Source organism: Eutrigla gurnardus, assembly GCF_963514095.1.
Source record: "Eutrigla gurnardus genome assembly, chromosome: 11".
Lineage (NCBI taxonomy): Eukaryota > Metazoa > Chordata > Actinopteri > Perciformes > Triglidae > Eutrigla > Eutrigla gurnardus.
This window is the reverse complement of record NC_139925.1, coordinates 8,383,601-8,401,489: the sequence shown is the minus strand read 5'-3', so window position 1 is coordinate 8,401,489 and position 17,889 is coordinate 8,383,601. Positions and strand designations below refer to the sequence as shown.

Sequence of the window (17,889 nt, the reverse complement as noted above, 5' to 3'; positions counted from 1 at the left end):
CCATCACAAACACGATCCTTACACTCCCTCTCGCTGAGGGCATTGGAGGCGTATTTTGGTGCTTACTACAGAAGCTTTTTGTTTGGCCTGCTAATGCTGCAAAGAGCGGTCCCGTGAGACGCAGGGAGCATGCTTACTAAGCAAACAGGATGATGTTACTTGATGAGCTCTCGTGAGCACATTGAATGCTCCACCGGGCTGATTTACATCGGTCTGGCTCTGAGGCAAAGATGACTATTTATAAAGATGACTACTACTACTTGATGTAGTAGCTAGATAGCTAGGAAGAAGCCCCACGGCCCATCATCATCATCACCACCACCAATACACACACATACAGACATACAAACACAAAACCACAGGAGTGATGATGAGAAAGAGGCCGGGGTTTTTGTCTAACGCAGAGATGAAACACTATGTAATTTCTTATCGGGCTCCCTGTTCACCATTCAGTGTCGGGGTCTCACAGGACCGACAGCAGCCAATTCCCCAACTTGGGGTAAACAAACAAAAACACATATGAATATTTCATTTTACGCAAACACACACACATAAAAAAAAAAAACCCTCACAATATGGCTGTGATCATTTTTTACTTACTCAATCATCATTTATGCATTTCTTCATCTGGCTAATGCTCTAATCATAAGTGATTTGTCATCTCTTAACATCTTCATGGAGACCGTGTCTGGTGTGTGACTAATTCAGTGCGCCTGCGTTATACGGCAACTTTCCTGAGGATCAACCACTGAAATATCACCTGCAATGTTCGGGGAAATACTTTGAGCACAGCACCTTTACACAGAGGTATCTGTTAAACCTGATGGTGTGTGTGTGTGTCTTTACTATCCTATTTGAACGTGCCTCCTTCATAGTCCCCCTGCAGAAAATGAATAATGAGGGAGGCTCATCACTAAAATATCACCATTGCATAAAGCATCTAAAAGTATTGGCAACAGATGGCAGTAAAACATCGTGCACTGTGCTGGTGCCCTTGTAACAGTTTTCACCGTCTGATGGGCAAGATGCTATCCCCCCCCCCCCCTTTTTAATGGCTTATTATTCTAATGGTATTTCAGATTCCTACACAAAAAAAAAAGTAAACGATAACGTGGGACGCATTAGTGATGAATTTATGATTTGCGAGTAATTTAGTAATCCAGTCAAGAGTCTATTAGCTCTCCAATTTATGCTCAGCCGTGTTTTCTACCTGAGCCTATAGCATGTAAATGGGTCATATATAAGAAACATGAGTGCCACCTGTTACTTCTGATCTTCTTCATGCAATATACAGCACAGCTATACACCAGATACGACTGCAGAAGAGAGACAAGCATATGGATTATTATCACACGAGAGAACCGGCTGCACACGATGTCAGGAGGGATCTGTTTGTTGGCTTTTCCTTAAGTGCAACAAGCCTCCGTGACAGACCATAATCTACACCTGCATCGGCTGTAACGCCTGCTCCGGCTTCTGGTGCAGTGACTTTCTCACACGCAGCACTGCAGCATTTGCTGCATAATTTGTGCTGTGACTGGCAAGCCTCAATTCATTTGGGTAGCCTGTGTTCTATCATTATATCTCCAGAAATACAATTAGACAGCACGCAGCGGGGCTCTTGGCATTGTGGCTGCACAAAAGAAATCCCAAGTGAGCAGGCAGGGCTGCCGGTTGCTTCTTCGATGAATCTTTCATGGGACTACTTGTCGATACAACGCCGAATGCAACGTGATTGATAAACACACGACGCCTCACACTTTGGCATTGTGTCCAGAGGATGTGGATTCCAAAAAACGCTCGATATGAAGAACTCCCTTTTCATTATATTTGCACGTTATGGCGTAGCACTTCCGCAAAATTAATGTTGTTTCCTCATTAATCTTCCGGTGATTAACCTCCAGCGGGAAAGCGGGAAAGGATATGCTCTGTCCACTGTTATTGTCTAGTTCAGAAAAAAAAGTAATCAATGGTTACTAATTACTTTTCCAAATTGCAAAAGGATTACTTTGCCCATTACTCAGATGAACACTAATTACAGCGGCCATTATTTTACCTATAATCATACACATGCTATACGTGTGCCAAAATGCCAGAGTAGAGGGATGGTCATTAAACAGCAGTCTTCATCATTAGTAAGCATGTTATTGGGCAACGGTTGCTTCTCTCCTGAACACGACGTGAACTGAAAGCGCCGATCTCCTTACATTTCTGTGACGTTCATTCACAGAAGTCAGACGCTCTGAAATCTCAGACTACTTTGAAACATTTCTTCTCACAGCACTCGTCTGTTTGCCTCCTCTTACAGCGATCGTTGCTAGGCAACAATTCACATCCACATGAATACTTTTCCATCAAAATAATAGTCAATCACCAGTGAATTAGACTTTTAAATAATACGGTCATGTTTAAACATATTTTAGAGTGAAAAGCAACAGCGTTTTTTTTTTTGTGTGACCCACGACTCCCTGGTTTCAATATTTTAGATGTGCCGTCCTGTTTTGTCCGCGGATGTTAGCTTTTAAAGCAAGAAGATACAAGTTGAAGAGATTTGAGACGTGAGGCAGGTCAGCCGGGGTCATTTAAACATGTGTAACCGATGGAAAAACATTGTTAACAAACATTTAAGGCGACAGATCCCACTGTGGGAAGGGGCTAGAAAATCTGTGATGCTTTTATCAGAATTGCGTACTTCTACAATAATAAGGTGATTTATACACACGGATGTTGGGTGGCTTTAGAAGGGACAGCAGTTTTACACGAGAACATCAGCATCCTTGTCACAAGGAGTGACACTCAGCCTGTAAAAAGCATTTGTGTAACGTCTCCTGTGGTTCTGGAGGAGCTTTTTAAAGCCGGTCTTACATTTCAAAGACGAAGGTCGGACAAAAGTCGCTATCGAGTTGCATTTATATGAATTTTAGGATCCAGTGTTTTCAGGGCTTGAGCTTAAGCGAATAAAACTCAGAACATTTTGGGTTCTGGCAGCTTTATGTAAATTAATAACTAGTGGAAAGAAATACGTGTTCAGAAAGTGCCAAATGCCCGGCCTGTGGTGTACCTGCTTGCATTCATCGGGTACAGAGCGATACGACTACCGTGACATCGTTCCGTCACACCCCAACTTCACGGCTGCTCTCAGCCTTCAGTCAGGTTCACGAGGAAAAAACAGCTGACTTTACCATTCGACAAGCAAGGCAACCTGGACCGCCAACTAAAAGCCCCCCAAACAGTTATAGATTTATTATGATGCTATCATAATGATTATGATGAAAAATATTTAATTATGTGGTACTATTCTAACTCATTATACCCTGAATTAAAGGCCCCCCAGAGCAATCGTGAAACAAAATATGCAACTCAGCTGTATCGCCTACTACTTAATGTGAACTTCTCCTTCAGAGGGAAACTTTGAGAGGAACGTTGCAGATTCAGACACAAAATAGAACAATTTAAATATGATGCATTATTAGTCATAATGCTTTAAAAGTTATTCCAACACTGCCAATGTATGTTTGAAAACTATCATTTCAAATGTATCACATAAATCAGGTATTAAGCAATTTATGTCTGAATTATAAAAAGACATTCAACAAAACTCAATGCAATTACCATATAATTATATAGGCAAGGTATGTTTTAGTGCCTTTAGTGACATTTCAACAGCATCAAACAAAGAAGTTCAGAAAAGTTTGAGAAATTAGCAGATGTACTGCATTTTCATCACCCTAGCATCGAACGTCGTGTCACAGAGCGCTGTGTGTCATCGTCTTTGATCGTCGACTGTGTGAGAATGAATATTATCCAGCAGTGAATGCTAAGCACAATGGGATCCAACCAATAATGTACACACCCTCGCAAATGACTGGGGGAGCATTCAAAGTCTGCCACTCTCAAACTTTAATCGCAGTCCTATTGGCTGGAGCGGCCCCAAAAGGGACATAAAAAAACCTAGGCAACAACAAACATGTCCTCCCCAAATGAAAAATGACACAGCCTCCCCCTGCACGCTGCCCTTTGTGGAATTATATAGCAGCACGGGGCATTTCAGAAGTGGCCTTTCCTCTTCTAACTTCACTCTCTATAATGGAGTGCTACAAATGGGTTGCAGATTTAATTGTAAAAATATGAAATGGAATATTTCTATTTTACTGGAAAACACAATGCACCTTAGCACCATTACATTTAGAAAATCTGCGTCTGAATAAATATAAACTAGTGTCGAACTTCCTTCAAACCCGTGTTTTTATGCACAGACTGCAGCCAAATGCAGTGGAAAGGTCTTCCCAGTATGTTACAAGTCTAAGACAGCTTGTTCTGATCATTTTAGTGCAATCCTGCTCTACAAAAGGAACATTTTGAAAAAAAAAAGAGGCTTTAGAGTCTGTGTTGTAGCGACACCAGGCACATTTACATTTTCCCCTTTTGGTCATTGTAGCTTGGCTTATTTACAGTTAAATACAACCGCTGCCCTACGCTGCATAGATGCTGACGGTCGAAGCAGCTGCAGTGAGTTTTTGCCAACCATCATCCAAAGGAAAGAAGGTATTCACTGCTCAAACAAGACTAGATGATGTCATGCTCTCATTTGCATATGAATAAAATTGCTGAAGCGATCAAGAATAAATAGAGGCAGAGCTCAGCAGCAGGCCCCCCTCTCATTTCTCCCACTGGCTCGCTCTGCCCCACGGTGCCTGAGCTGTAAGCCTGTGTATGGAGACAGAAGATCAGCTGTGCATGGGGAAGCATTGTGATCAGACATATTTGGATGAGACAGGCAAGTAGTGCAAATGCATGTGGATCAGGTTCAACATTTTGCTCCCAAATCTGTTCCCAAATGCTAAGGAGTCAACTGTTTCTCCCCGATAATCCAAAAGAGAAGCGGCATTTGCTGCTCGTGGCTTGAAAGAAATAATGTCACCCGGGGAGGAAATGTACTAGTAACACGTGTGAGAAGTTGGCAGAGGTAATTGTTTTTCATTATTACATTGTCTAACTAAGCTACAGCCGTGGTACTCCGGCTGAGTTACTGCTATGCAATTCATGCACTGTACACCATGTTCCTGCAGCTCAATGCATTTACATGCTGGGTTCTTTCTTTCTATGTTATGCTGCATGTTTGGATCATGTTATTCATTATTTATATTGCTAGTTGTACAGATTCGTTTTGGAAATACAATATAATTTTTATTGCTTGAAAAGCAAAATATTAAATTATTATGAACGCAGCATTCCATACAAGAATCAACTTAATTCTAATCTAACCTAAACCTTTGATTTGATTTATATTAATTTATTTATATACCCTTGTTTTTACTTGTTAAAATGTTTAAATGTTACTGTATATGAATATATAATAATTGTACTGGTGGATGTAAATGAAAGTCAAATGAATAGCTTTGCAATCTCTGTGTGACAAAATGAAGGACTACGAGGTCTCCAGTGATCTGGACAGGCATGATGCTGAATGTAATATACTGGGTGATTTGGAGCATGTGACATAATTGTTCCAGTAACTGGACAGCAACAGTGTCATTTAATTAGTCTAGTGAATATATTTTATGTTTATATTTTAGATTATAGTTGTTGTAGTATTTGTACAATGTATTTAAATATGTTCTTATAGCCCAAATCATTATGTCCTAAGCTTTAAAATGTGCTCACTCTATTTTCTAGTTCTATACTCTTTAAACATCCATGATTTGTGCAGCTGGAGCTGAACGGCGCCCTCCAGAGGACGGCCCTCCAATCGAGGACGCCGTTCTGTGAGCTCGTATCACGTGCACACACCTGGTTTTAACGTGCGTGGGTTTTAAGGTGAATTAAACACCACATGAGTTTAACTGAAATCATTATGTGTGAAACAGTTACTTCACAGAATCGCCACTATATCAAATTCATGATCATCTCTATAAAAGGTTCTCTTTCCTTGGAAATATTGTTGCCCTGAATTGTGTCACACATTCACGAGGCTTCATCCATTTGGAACGGATTGTTTGGTCTAGAGGATATTTTCAGTAGCCCCACTTGGGTCATGTAAGACCTGAATGGTTCCTATGATTCAAGACAAGGAGAGTACTCTCTTTTTGTAATGTTTACATTATACTAAATTAATTTCCTCATATTGCAATGACATAACAATGTGTCCAAAATTGTTATGGGCTAATGGTTTTGGGCCCATATTAGACACTGTATGTGTATATGTTGCTTACTGTAGGCCAAGTATATTTTACATTTTCAAGAAAACGAGTTCTGAACACAGAATCTTTTGCATAATGTCATGGTTTTTGTGTGATTTGATTTGTATGGTACAGCGATCAGCCATATAAATCAGGGGAGCTGTATCAGACCGACAGGAGGAGTTTACAATCTTAGACACTCTGGCATTGATATCATCAGCCCTAAACCCTTCCTGACGGGGACAAATACTTGATTTACACTTGGAAATTCTGCACATCCTATACAAAAACATCCTGATTTGTGAAAACAAAACTAGTATTGTTTTCACAAATCACGTGTAATGACAACAACATCATGTTCAAAACTGATAACAATGAAAGGGTTAGTTGTAAGACAGTGATTATGCCAATATAACATTAGGAATGAGGAGAAATGAATCATACCGGATTGTGATGGGCATCCATCTGTTATTATTGATGGTCTGGTCTGCAGCGGCATTCAACACATGGCTTCCACCACACCCGAGGTCGGCCACAGGGTTTCCATCCTGGAGGAACACATGAAGGAACTGATCCCCCAAATTCTGCTCCTGAGCTGAAATAGTAAGAAAGTGTGTTTAAGATTTAAGTTGCTTTTTCCGTATTCAATACATTATGTCAGCTACAATACTTGAAATGAAATTACTCGCAGGCTTAACTCTCAGGATTCTGAAAACAGAACATTAGTCCCCTCTGTGTGTGAAAGGAATTTCAAGTTATTCAACAAAAGATGGAGAACGGTAAGAAAGAGGAAATAGTTTGACATGAGAGTACTGGTAAGGAATTATGCTCAGGGTAAATCCCATTCCACCTGTTCCACTCAGCAGCAAACAAAAGATGCTATATTGTACTCACATGAGCAGGGAGGAGTGAGAGGAACCTAGACCTACCCAGCTTATAGAACCTGTTAAATGTCAGTGTGTTGACCACAAGGCCACACTTATGATCAATAAATCAATCAATCAAACCCAAGGGAGGATTCCTGGCTGCCGACAAATTACATTGCAGAGTCAAAAGGTATGTGTTTGCTTAGACGGGAGTTTACCACGAACATAGTTCACATTGTTGGACACTCCACATAATACATCAATAGACACGGGGAGAAAAAAAAGTGCAAGGCTTCGTCCCTGTAAGAATAATTCCTAACGCTGAACTGCCCGAGCCATGATAAAATCAAAATGGCCTCAGAGAGGTTCAGTCTGTATGCAACACTTTTTAATTAAAGCATCCAGCTAGGATGGCCCAAATGGTCAGTCACCCTTAGCCAAGTGAGAAGACAATAACCAGAGAGAAATGTACCCCAGGGTCTTGAAGAGCTCATTTGAAAGTGTCTGGAGAACCATAAATTCTGACTGAGGTACAGAGGAACTTTCCACTGGAAACTTCCCTGTAACGGCTTACAGGAAATGACTCGTTTAAGATTACCCTCAAAACAAGAAGAGATCGCTCTTGCAGAGTCTGTTCTAATATAATCTGCAAGAAAGAAAACACAATGTTCCTCTTCCCTCATAACACCCGTGGAAACTGAAATAATGGATCACAAAGCACACTTTGGACCTCAGGGTCGGAGAGTCCCTGATGCGGCAATCTGGTCAGAATCCAAGCTGTGAGAAGCTACCTCCGTCTGCTTGTGACAGTAGAATACAACAGGGCTGAATCATCTCTGCGTACCACACAGCCATCATGTTGCCTGGGGCTACCGACCATCAGCTCTGTCAGACAGAAGAAGAAGGTTTTAACTAGCCTTCATGACTGAGGCATGTATCTTTAAATGTGGGTGGTCCAAGAGGGAACGATCAATTTCTATCAACTTAAATAGACACCCGGCAGGGGGATGTGCTTACTCTGATCTGCGAGTTAGGTGAAAGGTAACAAGCAAGAGGCCATCCATTGAATAGAAGTTCCTTCCACCATGAATGACTGATAGGTCTAATCCCACCTGACCACCCAGAGAAGGGTCACCCGTTGCTGCTTGGGTTGTAATCTTGTTGATATTGCGTAGCATATCGGTATAGCACACAATATTGATATTGCACAGTGGTGTACATTGGTGTTGTTATTGCGCATGAATGAACGAGTCAATAAAAGTATGAATGAGTGATTTGTCAGTTATTGTATGTGAGGCCTGTTGGGAGCAGCGTTCATTGTGCAGTCTGACGGCTGCAGGAAGGAAGGGCTAGCGGTATCTCTGTAACCTATAGAGCTGCCCAGAGCTGTCAAAGTGTCCTGCATGGGGAGGGACTGGTGTTCTTCATCGTGGATGTTAGCTTAGCCATCATTCTCCTTTCTCCCACCACCATCACTGGATCAAGGGGTCACCCCAGGACAGAGCTGGCCTCCTTAACCAGTCCAATTAGTTCCTTCCTCCCTGTCAGCAGTTGAGCTGCTGCTGCCCCAGCAGACCACTCCATAGAAGAGGGCCGATACCACCACAGAGTCAGGAGTGCTCCCTGTGCTTCAAAAGACCAGAGTCTCCTCAGAAGATTGTCTGCTCTGTCTCCTTTTATAGAGTGCATTTCAGTTGTCTGACCAGTCCAGTTTCTCTTTCAGGTGAATCCAGGTATCTCAATGTCCATTCCCCAGATGTTCACTGGTACAGGAGAAGAGTGCTAACACAAGTCCACCACCAGCTCTGGGGTTTTCCCCAGATTGAACTGGAGGTGGTTCATTTTTGCAAGTCCTGGCTCAGTTCTCTGTATTCCCTGCTGTCCCTTCTGTGATGAGTTCGGCAATTACAGAGATGTCAGAGAGCCTTTTCAAGTGACAGTTAGCAGAGTTGTGTGTGTAGTCTGCAGTGTAGAGGGTGAAAAGGAAGGGATCCAGAACTGTTCCCTGCAGGACCCCTGTGCCGTAGAGGACCACGCTCAACTTCCAGTCCTGTATCCTCAAATACTGTGGTCGCTTGGTGATGTATTCCAGGATCCAATATACAATAAAGAGGGGGAACAGACACTGGGGTTTGTAGCAGGGCAACAGGGGGAGGGGCAGCCAACAGATCTCAATCTACTGAAGTATAATTTTAGATCATTTACCCACTGTTGATCTCCCACAGACTGGGGATCCTTGCAGCCAGAGATGGTTTCAAGAGCCAGAGATTGCGGCTGAAACTGATCCTCCATCTTTCTCCTGTAGCTCTTCTCCCCCCTCCCCCCCTGATCCTCCTTCTCCTCAGATCCCTTTGCACATTCTCCAGCTCCTCCTTACAGCCTGACCTTATTGCCCTCTTCTTTTCCTCGAGGGGAGCATTTATGTCGGAAGTAATCCAGGTTTTACTGTTGGAAAAACAGTCCTGGTGGGTAGAGCACTCTCCATACAGAAGTTGATACAGTCCATTATACAGTGAGTGAGACTATAAATGTCCTCCCCATGGGCATCACTAAAAACTTCCCACATCATCAAAACAGTCCTTCAAAGCCTTGTCAGCCATGTCGGACCATCTTCTCACTGTGCGAGTGACAGCTGGCTGTCTGTGTAGTAGAGGAGTTGCAGGTTCAATCACAGCTTGAAACCGATGCGAGAGCCACCGCCACGCATCCGAGGAGGTGCATGCCTTTTCTTTGCTTAAAACCATTAGCATCACAGTCACACAGCGACAAGAAAAACATGCCGGCAAAAGCCCTGCATCTCATTCCCACCTTGTCGATTCTCTGGCTGGGAAAGAGTGTCCGGGAAAACGGCTTCTCCGCGTGAAAGTCAACATGTTGGGTCTCTCCGAGCCCAGAACGGTGGTGGTCTCGGTGGTGAAAACAGGCGTATGACCTCAGCTTATTTGTGAAGGCCAGAAACTGTTTCTGGTTTGCAGCTAGTATATGTTGTGAGACAGGCCGGCCATAATTAGATATGCCACTTCTCAGACTGCAGCGCATTATATCACAGATAGCACGGTCTCTGTGCAGCGGGGGAGCGACAGACAGCGGCAGCATTAATCCTCCCACACAGGCTACGAGGGTCTTCGTGAGGGAGATGGAGGGAGGGTGCACTGCGGTCCCACACCGCGGTCTAAAAAGACATGAGAAGAGGGCAGGCAACATAAGAATGCAGCTCCGTAAGGGAGACAGAGATAAGAGGGAGAGCTTGCCAATCTTGTGCCACTGTCAGGGAAGACATGGTTGCAGGGCAGAGGTCAGAACAGGAATACTGCCTTCTTAAAGACACTAAAAGCGTTTCAGTGTTTTGAACCCTTGGATTCAGCAATGATAACTGATCCAGGACTCAGACGGAGGTGTGTGAGTTGCAAGAGACAGCTTTGCAAATGTGTGTGCCGTCTCTCATGAAGCCATGGCGAGGGTGGGGGATTTGGACACCACAGGAAAATGGCGCGGAAGCTGTGCTTGTTGTTTCAAGGCTGCATTGCAACTGATATGAAAGCTCCGAACAATTCCTCCAGGGTTAAGAAGGGCATCCAGAAAATCCCCCATCTCTTTGTCGGAGGGAGGCTGTGCTTAGCTTAATATGTTGCACTCTGATAATGCATTTCCTAAGCCGACTTGGAGGTCTTCCCTGTCATGCGACTCAACGGGGATGCACTTAACAGTGCCATATTACTTACTGCTGTTGCCGAATGGACCCAAGGAGGAATATCTTGTTCCGGTAATCCACCGTTTCCTCATGCTTGTTCCGGAAGGATTTCTACTCCCTCACAGAATAGCAGCAGCAAGGACAAAGAAGTGGGAAAGATGTGGAGTAAAAGTATAATTTTTTTTTTTATTTGCCTGCAGCATTTAGTTAGTTTACGTCCTACTTTTAGGGTCAAAATACTTTTAGGTGTATATAGAATTTTAAGTGAAGTTCTGACACTTAGTTGTACGTATTACTGTCCCTTTAAGACATAAACATGGATGTCAAACATGTCCCTGCTACTGAACAAGAACACAAAGACACTTGTTATTAGGGTGAAACCTCGAACCTTTTCATGTTAACATTACCAAAAGTGTTCTATTATAAAAACATTACGCAAGAGTGTTCTTGTCATTGAGGATGAAAAAAAACAAAACATGTTTGAGTGGTTTCTCTCTTGTTGGTTAACTATGCAAGACAGCGGTCAGACTCCGGTCGCCTCTATTCTATAACAAGAAAGAGATTTGCTTCCTGTTCATTTTAGAACTGATTATAAAATGTAACCTTATGTCGTGTGGTCGTGCTCCACAGAACATCGCTGGCATGCATGTCATTACGAGGACACCAGGACTCTGAGGTTATCCGGTACAGGTCAGGGTTATTAGAAGCTGCTGACACAGCTTCTTTTAGTTTTTAATGCTTCTTCCTGCTCAAGTTCTCAGTGTCACATCGCTCAATTGTTTCCCAGTTACTACGTCTGCATGTATGTACACTTTTAATATTGTTTTACTTCCCTTGGAATTACTTCTGCAAAATCCAAGGCACTTAAATACACTGACTTGTCATACATTCGACCTTTGCAAAGCTCATAATGTTCTGTTTTTGTTGGAAATGCGTTAATTCATGTATTTGTTTATTACTGAGATGGTGTTGTACTAGACTACATTATATTGAGAGGTGTTTCTAAGCGTAGTCCTCACTATTTAAACACACAACTGGGTCAGAATATTAGAAACACCTCTTGGTATGATGCAGTCCTGCACAACATCCCCACTAAATGTTCTGATGCAATATCTTTGGCAGAGTGTGTTGGCAGAGCTCAGGAGAATAGCTAGCGAGTAAACATTCTAGTGTCCTGTCTGAGGACCACAATGAAGTTGCAACTGCTGAGTAATACCAGCATTTTTCTTTCACGTATTTGTGCTGTGTAAATATTAATATTTACCTTGTTGTTTGGAGATGTAATTGCTTTTTTTTGCATTCCTCTAAATCTTTGCATGCTTCCACTAGGTAAAAAGTAATTTGTCATATTTTCTAAACCATGTATTCAGCCTTGTGATGGAAGGAGGAGGGGCTACAGATTTTTTTTTTTATATGTTGTCCTCTTGCAAGCAAATGTTCAGTTTGTGGCATGAAATGAGGACATCTAGTGATTCCTGCATATTCAAAGAAACACAGCTTTTATATCCGAACCTTGACTCCCCTCTTTTGAATTTTTTTAAAGCAATTTTCTGCAGATGTGGAGGAGAGCTTTTTCAGAAAAAGCTTGATATATAACGGAAAGATGCATCAAATGTGTTGTTATACTGCAAAAATATAAGTCAGTGACAGTTTTTACGGCTGAGACGTGGCACAATTAGAAATGTAACTTGACAGGTGACGCTTAATACTTTGATCTGTTGCTTATTTTCACAAAGATGGATTATGACTCAAGCAGACGGCAGGTCTCTCCGAGTTGCTGCGATGTTGTGATGCTGAACGGAGCGGCGGCAAATCAAGTCTCCTTAAATGGTGGGTGAGATAGAAACGTCTTCCGACAGGTGTGAACTATTATTTTTATCTTATCTGTATATTTGTTGTGTTAAATGTCTTCCAATGTGTTTATTGTTTTTATATAACTGACAAGAAAAAACAGCCTCAAACTGTCTGATATTTTATTGCAAATACCAAAGCATGTTTGTGTGGATAAATGACATGAAAATCATAATTATTCTTGGCACAGAATCATCCATCATTATTATGGCTAAACTACGGCTTCAGTAGAGAGTTAATGAATGCAGCAGCGAAGAAGAACAAAAGCCACAGATGCAACTTCCTTCTGCAACAATGAGCCTTTGTCACCTTTTCAAAGCCGCCGTTCCCATTTAGAGCCATAACTCATTTGTTGACACGTATTATTTATTTACTATAGATGTCAATGTTGCCCCATCTTTTATTTTGCCATTTTTCTTCTGTAGGATATTGTTCCCCGCCGTCCCCATGGCCCTGTTACTCTGCACCGAGCCTAACAGAGCGTTCGTCCTTTTGTCAGTGCCTATCACCTGCTCTCTCTCCCTCCCTCTCTCTGCCCACCTCCTCGTATTTCTCTCCTCCGTCTGACAATTGACGTCCGGGGGGAGACTTGCGTGTTTGCTTCGGGGAGAGGGTGTAAAAAGGGGGGAGCGGTGAATGAGGAGCAGGTCTGCCGAAGAGATTCCCTGCATCTCAATGCATGTCTTTTGGTTCTCTTCTGATTAACTTTGTCTGTTTGATCTCTGGAGTTTTCTTTTCAGTTTCCTCTGATGTGAAAAAAAAAAAGATGGTGCACCATGAGCCGGGAAGCTTTACTTGATAAAAGACGCCGTGCCCTCTATGTATGCTTTCTGAACATTCAGCTCTCTCCGTGACGAGGCTCACACTCTGCTCTCTGGCTTCCGTGTGCTGCTGCTGGGGTGAAATAGTGTAAATAAAGCAATGGATTATAATGTACTTTAGATTTAACATTGAATCAACGATGAAGTCCTGTTGTTTCTAATGAAACTACAGAGTAAATGTGTGAAGACAAGCGGTGGCATAAGATCAACGGGGCCAGATAACGGGTGGCTGAGGGAACTAATAAGACAGGCTGGAGGTGGAGCGGCGGAGCTAGCTCCACATCAAGCGAAATCTAATTCACTTGAAAGAAATCACATCTGATAACTAACTTCAGGCAAACTTGTGAACGTCCTCTAGCTAGTTCCACCGAGATCCTCTTCATCTCACCTTCAGTGGAATGTTTCTACCCATGTGAAGCTCCAAAATCAAATTTTAACCTGCGTGTATCGAGCATCTTTCTAGTCTTCAGAGCGCTTTACATGTCAACAGTCACACACACACACACACACACACACACACACACACACACACACACACACACACACACACACACACACACACACACACACACACACACACACACACACACACACACACACACACACAGATGCAGAGGCTGCCATGTAAGGGACCATCTGCCCATCAGGATCTCAACTAACACATTCACCCGCATTCACACATCGATGGCACAGCCTTCTGTCCCACTTTGCTGTTCAGTGTCTTGCCCAAGGGCACTTCGGCATGTGGACTGGAGGAGCCGGGGATCGAACCCCCGATCTTCCAATAAGAAGACGACCCCGCTCGACGCCAGCCGCCCCACTGATTACTGATTAATGTCCCACTGATTACTTTTATTTACTCTAAATATGTATGCATTATTATTGCGATATTAATTCAGTACAGGGTATGAAAAGCTCGGCTTTGCTGCTCCGTTCTGAATGTCTTCTAAACTTTAAACCATTAAATTCAGCAATAAATGATGAACAGTGTGTGCAAACACACCCACACACGGCACAGTTATGATATATAACTATTATCATATTATTAGTGATATATGGATGTAATAAAAGGAGAAAATGCTTGAAATCTTTTAAATTTACATGTATATTGGACAATTCCTACATCTAATTGGAAACATGTCACTTCCCTCTAATTAGGCGCCTGCGTCAGACAGGATATCGTTTGCCTTAAATCTGGAAGCACCTCTGCCTATGTGTATTTAAGACTTAGCTGACTGACCTTTCAAGTGCACCAACCTTCTATAATGCACTAATTTAGAGCCCTATTAGGTTCAGAGAGCCTGCTAATTAATAGCTCTTTAAATACAACGATTTAAGTCTTTGGTGGGACACTTAGGCACACAGCAGCCATCATGGGAGGCCAATGTCAGAGGAAACAGAGAAAAGTCAAGCCATTATTACTCCGAGGAATGCAGGCTTCATATATATAGCAAAAAAAAGTGATTTTGTTTTGTTTTTTTCTAGCTTTTGCTCCTCTAGCATCAGAAAATATGCCAGTTTGGATTTCAGCTTCCTGCTCACCATCAAACACTATTATTGGAGGCAGGAAATCAAAAGTGCAGATGAGCCCTGTGGTGCATCCCGATGTTTAGTAGGTCTGTAAACGTAAATGAGAGGCCACAAAGTGGACAATGTCCCAGGAACGGGGTCGCCCGAGGTTACACCAGCAAGATGAATGTTGTGATGTCTGCGCCCCGGTTTGTGTGGAATAAATCATCCGTGATCACCACACAATGCACGGCGGTTACGGTTCCGTGGGACTCGCGCCTGACTTGCCGCGGTGTCACGGCGATAGCCTCGCGAAAATCAAGGTGGCTGCAGTTTTTAGAGCGAGGAGCGTGCGATCGCAGGTCCGCCGAGACACGCCGTCGGATGCTTTCTGGAGTCATTAGAGGACCTGCAGCTCCAGGCGTTCATGTAGTGGCTTCACCTCTAAGTGGGCTGGCGCTTAATGTACGGCTACATGCGGATGGATAATACTAACAGAGCTGGAGAAATGGAACAAAGTTCTCATTGCTCAGCTCTCTCAAGCCCTAAGAAACTACCGGTGCTCACAAAACAATGCTCCATTGTTAAAGAGGTTGTACTGAGCGGCCGTCGGGTCTACCTACTCAAATCTCCTCCTGGAACAAAAGAGAGTATGTTTGTGTGTGTGTGTGTGCAGGTGTGGGAACAAAAGGAACACAATGTGGAGCTCACGGTTGATGTAAGGGGTCAGCCCAATCCTCGCTCCCCGTGTGACAGACGAGCTCCGGCCTTCTTATGAGGATCCCTTTGTTCGCTTTTAGGTTATAGCTCAGGTAATCAGCCACCAAACAACAAAACAGCAGCTGTCCACAAAGGGCCAGGCCATCCGTTTGTCCTTCGCCAAAGCACAATCCGCTTCCCCTTTTCTCACATTACATTTAGTTGTGATCGAAAGCCTTTTTTTTTTTAAATTGCATCATGAAGGTCCTCTACTAAATAAAGTGACCCAGGTGGACCTTAAATGGTAGGAGAGGACAACTGGTAAACCACTCGGGGAAAAAAAGGTGTCCAAGGGCTTCTTTGCTTTTCTCTGGTAGCCTTGGAAACAGTATCTTTGTATCCCAAAATGCACTGCAACAATAGATGACTCATGTGTCGTGTCCCCAGGCAGCTTCTTTTCTATCAGTCCAGTGATTTTTTAAAATATTAATATTTGGGGATTGATTAGTACATGTGCTTTATAAAAAAAACGTTTAAAGACACACCACAGGCAGCTCCACTCTTCTACTCATCCTTTGTGTAATCGTCCTCTACTTTGTGAACATGTTACTGAACTTTGAGCAATTTGGATTTCATTCAGAGCTTTCTCTCTCTATTGTGCCATTAACTGTTGCCAAGCATCCATCTACTAGAACTCAGGAACAGCGTTCTATTTTTAATATTATTATAGGCTGCTGACCGAAGCAGGTTGACCACAATAATAATGATAACAAGCAGGACTGTAACATGAGGGCGAGATTTTCTGTCTTATATAGCATGTCTAGACATTATGCATTATGCAGTATAGACTGGCCCTTCTATTCTGAGAAACTTACATCACAACTGAAATGATATTTATATTCTACTGCAGCTGCACTGAAAATACCTCAATATGACACCATGTTCTGTTCATGCCAGTTTGTATATAATAGTTTGACAATTTTGAAGATATAAAATTGATATAAAAATATTATAAATAGTTTGTAGTTTTTGAAATGATTTATTTTCGTGCCTAGAGTTGAAATGAGAACAATAACACTACTTTTGTCTATAAATATACTTATCTTACGTATCTGCAAAAATGTTGAACTATCCCTTTAAATACATTAAAGGAGCGTCTTCCTTCGTCCATTAGTATAGGATCATGGAGCATTCCCAACGTGTCCATATTCACATGAATACCAGGATTATGGTTTTATTAAAGGAAAACACCACCGCATTTCCATACTGAACTATGTTCTGCTCTGATGTTAGACGAGGTGATACATACCTCCCTCTCCTCTGTGCGTGCACTCAATGGCTCTTGCGCGCACTCCGCGCAGCGCTAATTTGCTAGCATGTAGCTTGTCCTTAGGATCCAAAGGGGGGTGAAGTTAGAAGCGACCAAGCACTTCCACGTTGTCCCTATTTAAATACGGTTACGTGAGTAGTTACACGACCCAAGTTTGGTTACACAAAATGAAACATGCCAATTTTTCTAAGCGGATAACAAGGATAACTATATAGTATGGCGGAATAACAACTGGAAGCACTTCGACGTCGGCGCAGTAATATCATCACTCCACTCCCCCTCTTACTTCCGTCAATAGAACCTACGTGACCTGCACGCCGTCGCCTGCACCAGCTGTAGTAGTTTGTGCACAGCTGAGGAAGCATCAGGTTGTAGTAAGATAGTTTGTGAACAATCAAACATCATGGTTATAACGTGCATCGTACAGGGTTGTGAAAACAAGCAGAAGGTATATAGTCCCGTCATGTTTTGAGTGATGATATTACTGCGACGACGTCGAAGTGCTTCCAGTTGTTATTCCGCCATACTATATAGTTATCCTTGTTATCCGCTTAGAAAAATTGGCATGTTTCATTTTGTGTAACCAAACTTGGGTCGTGTAACTACTCACGTAACCGTATTTAAATAGGGACAACGTGGAAGTGCTTGGTCGCTTCTAACTTCACCCCCCCTTTGGATCCTAAGGAATATACTAGGACAAGCTACATGCTAGCAAATTAGCGCTGCGCGGAGTGCGCGCAAGAGCCATTGAGTGCACGCACAGAGGAGAGGGAGGTATGTATCACCTCGTCTAAGATCAGAGCAGAACATAGTTCAGTATGGAAATGCGGTGGTGTTTTCCTTTAAAGGTTCTAAACCATTATTATTTTCAATGCATGAATGTTAAATTAGCAGCAAGATTTGTTTTTCTTATACATTTTATTTTACATTTTTGTTCTCCAGA

At 42.6% G+C, this 17,889-nt stretch overlaps 1 protein-coding gene across 1 annotated transcript in view; it reads right to left on the bottom strand.

The window, feature by feature from the left end:
- Nucleotides 1–17,889, bottom strand: part of eys (eyes shut homolog) — a gene marked incomplete at its 5' end in the record, with an annotated part of 140,648 nt that overhangs the window by 25,081 nt on the left and 97,678 nt on the right. Inside the window, one exon of the mRNA XM_084020918.1 lies at nt 6,624–6,774. Coding sequence (XP_083877044.1) covers nt 6,624–6,774 — 151 coding nt within the window. The remainder of the gene's footprint in view (nt 1–6,623; nt 6,775–17,889) is intronic.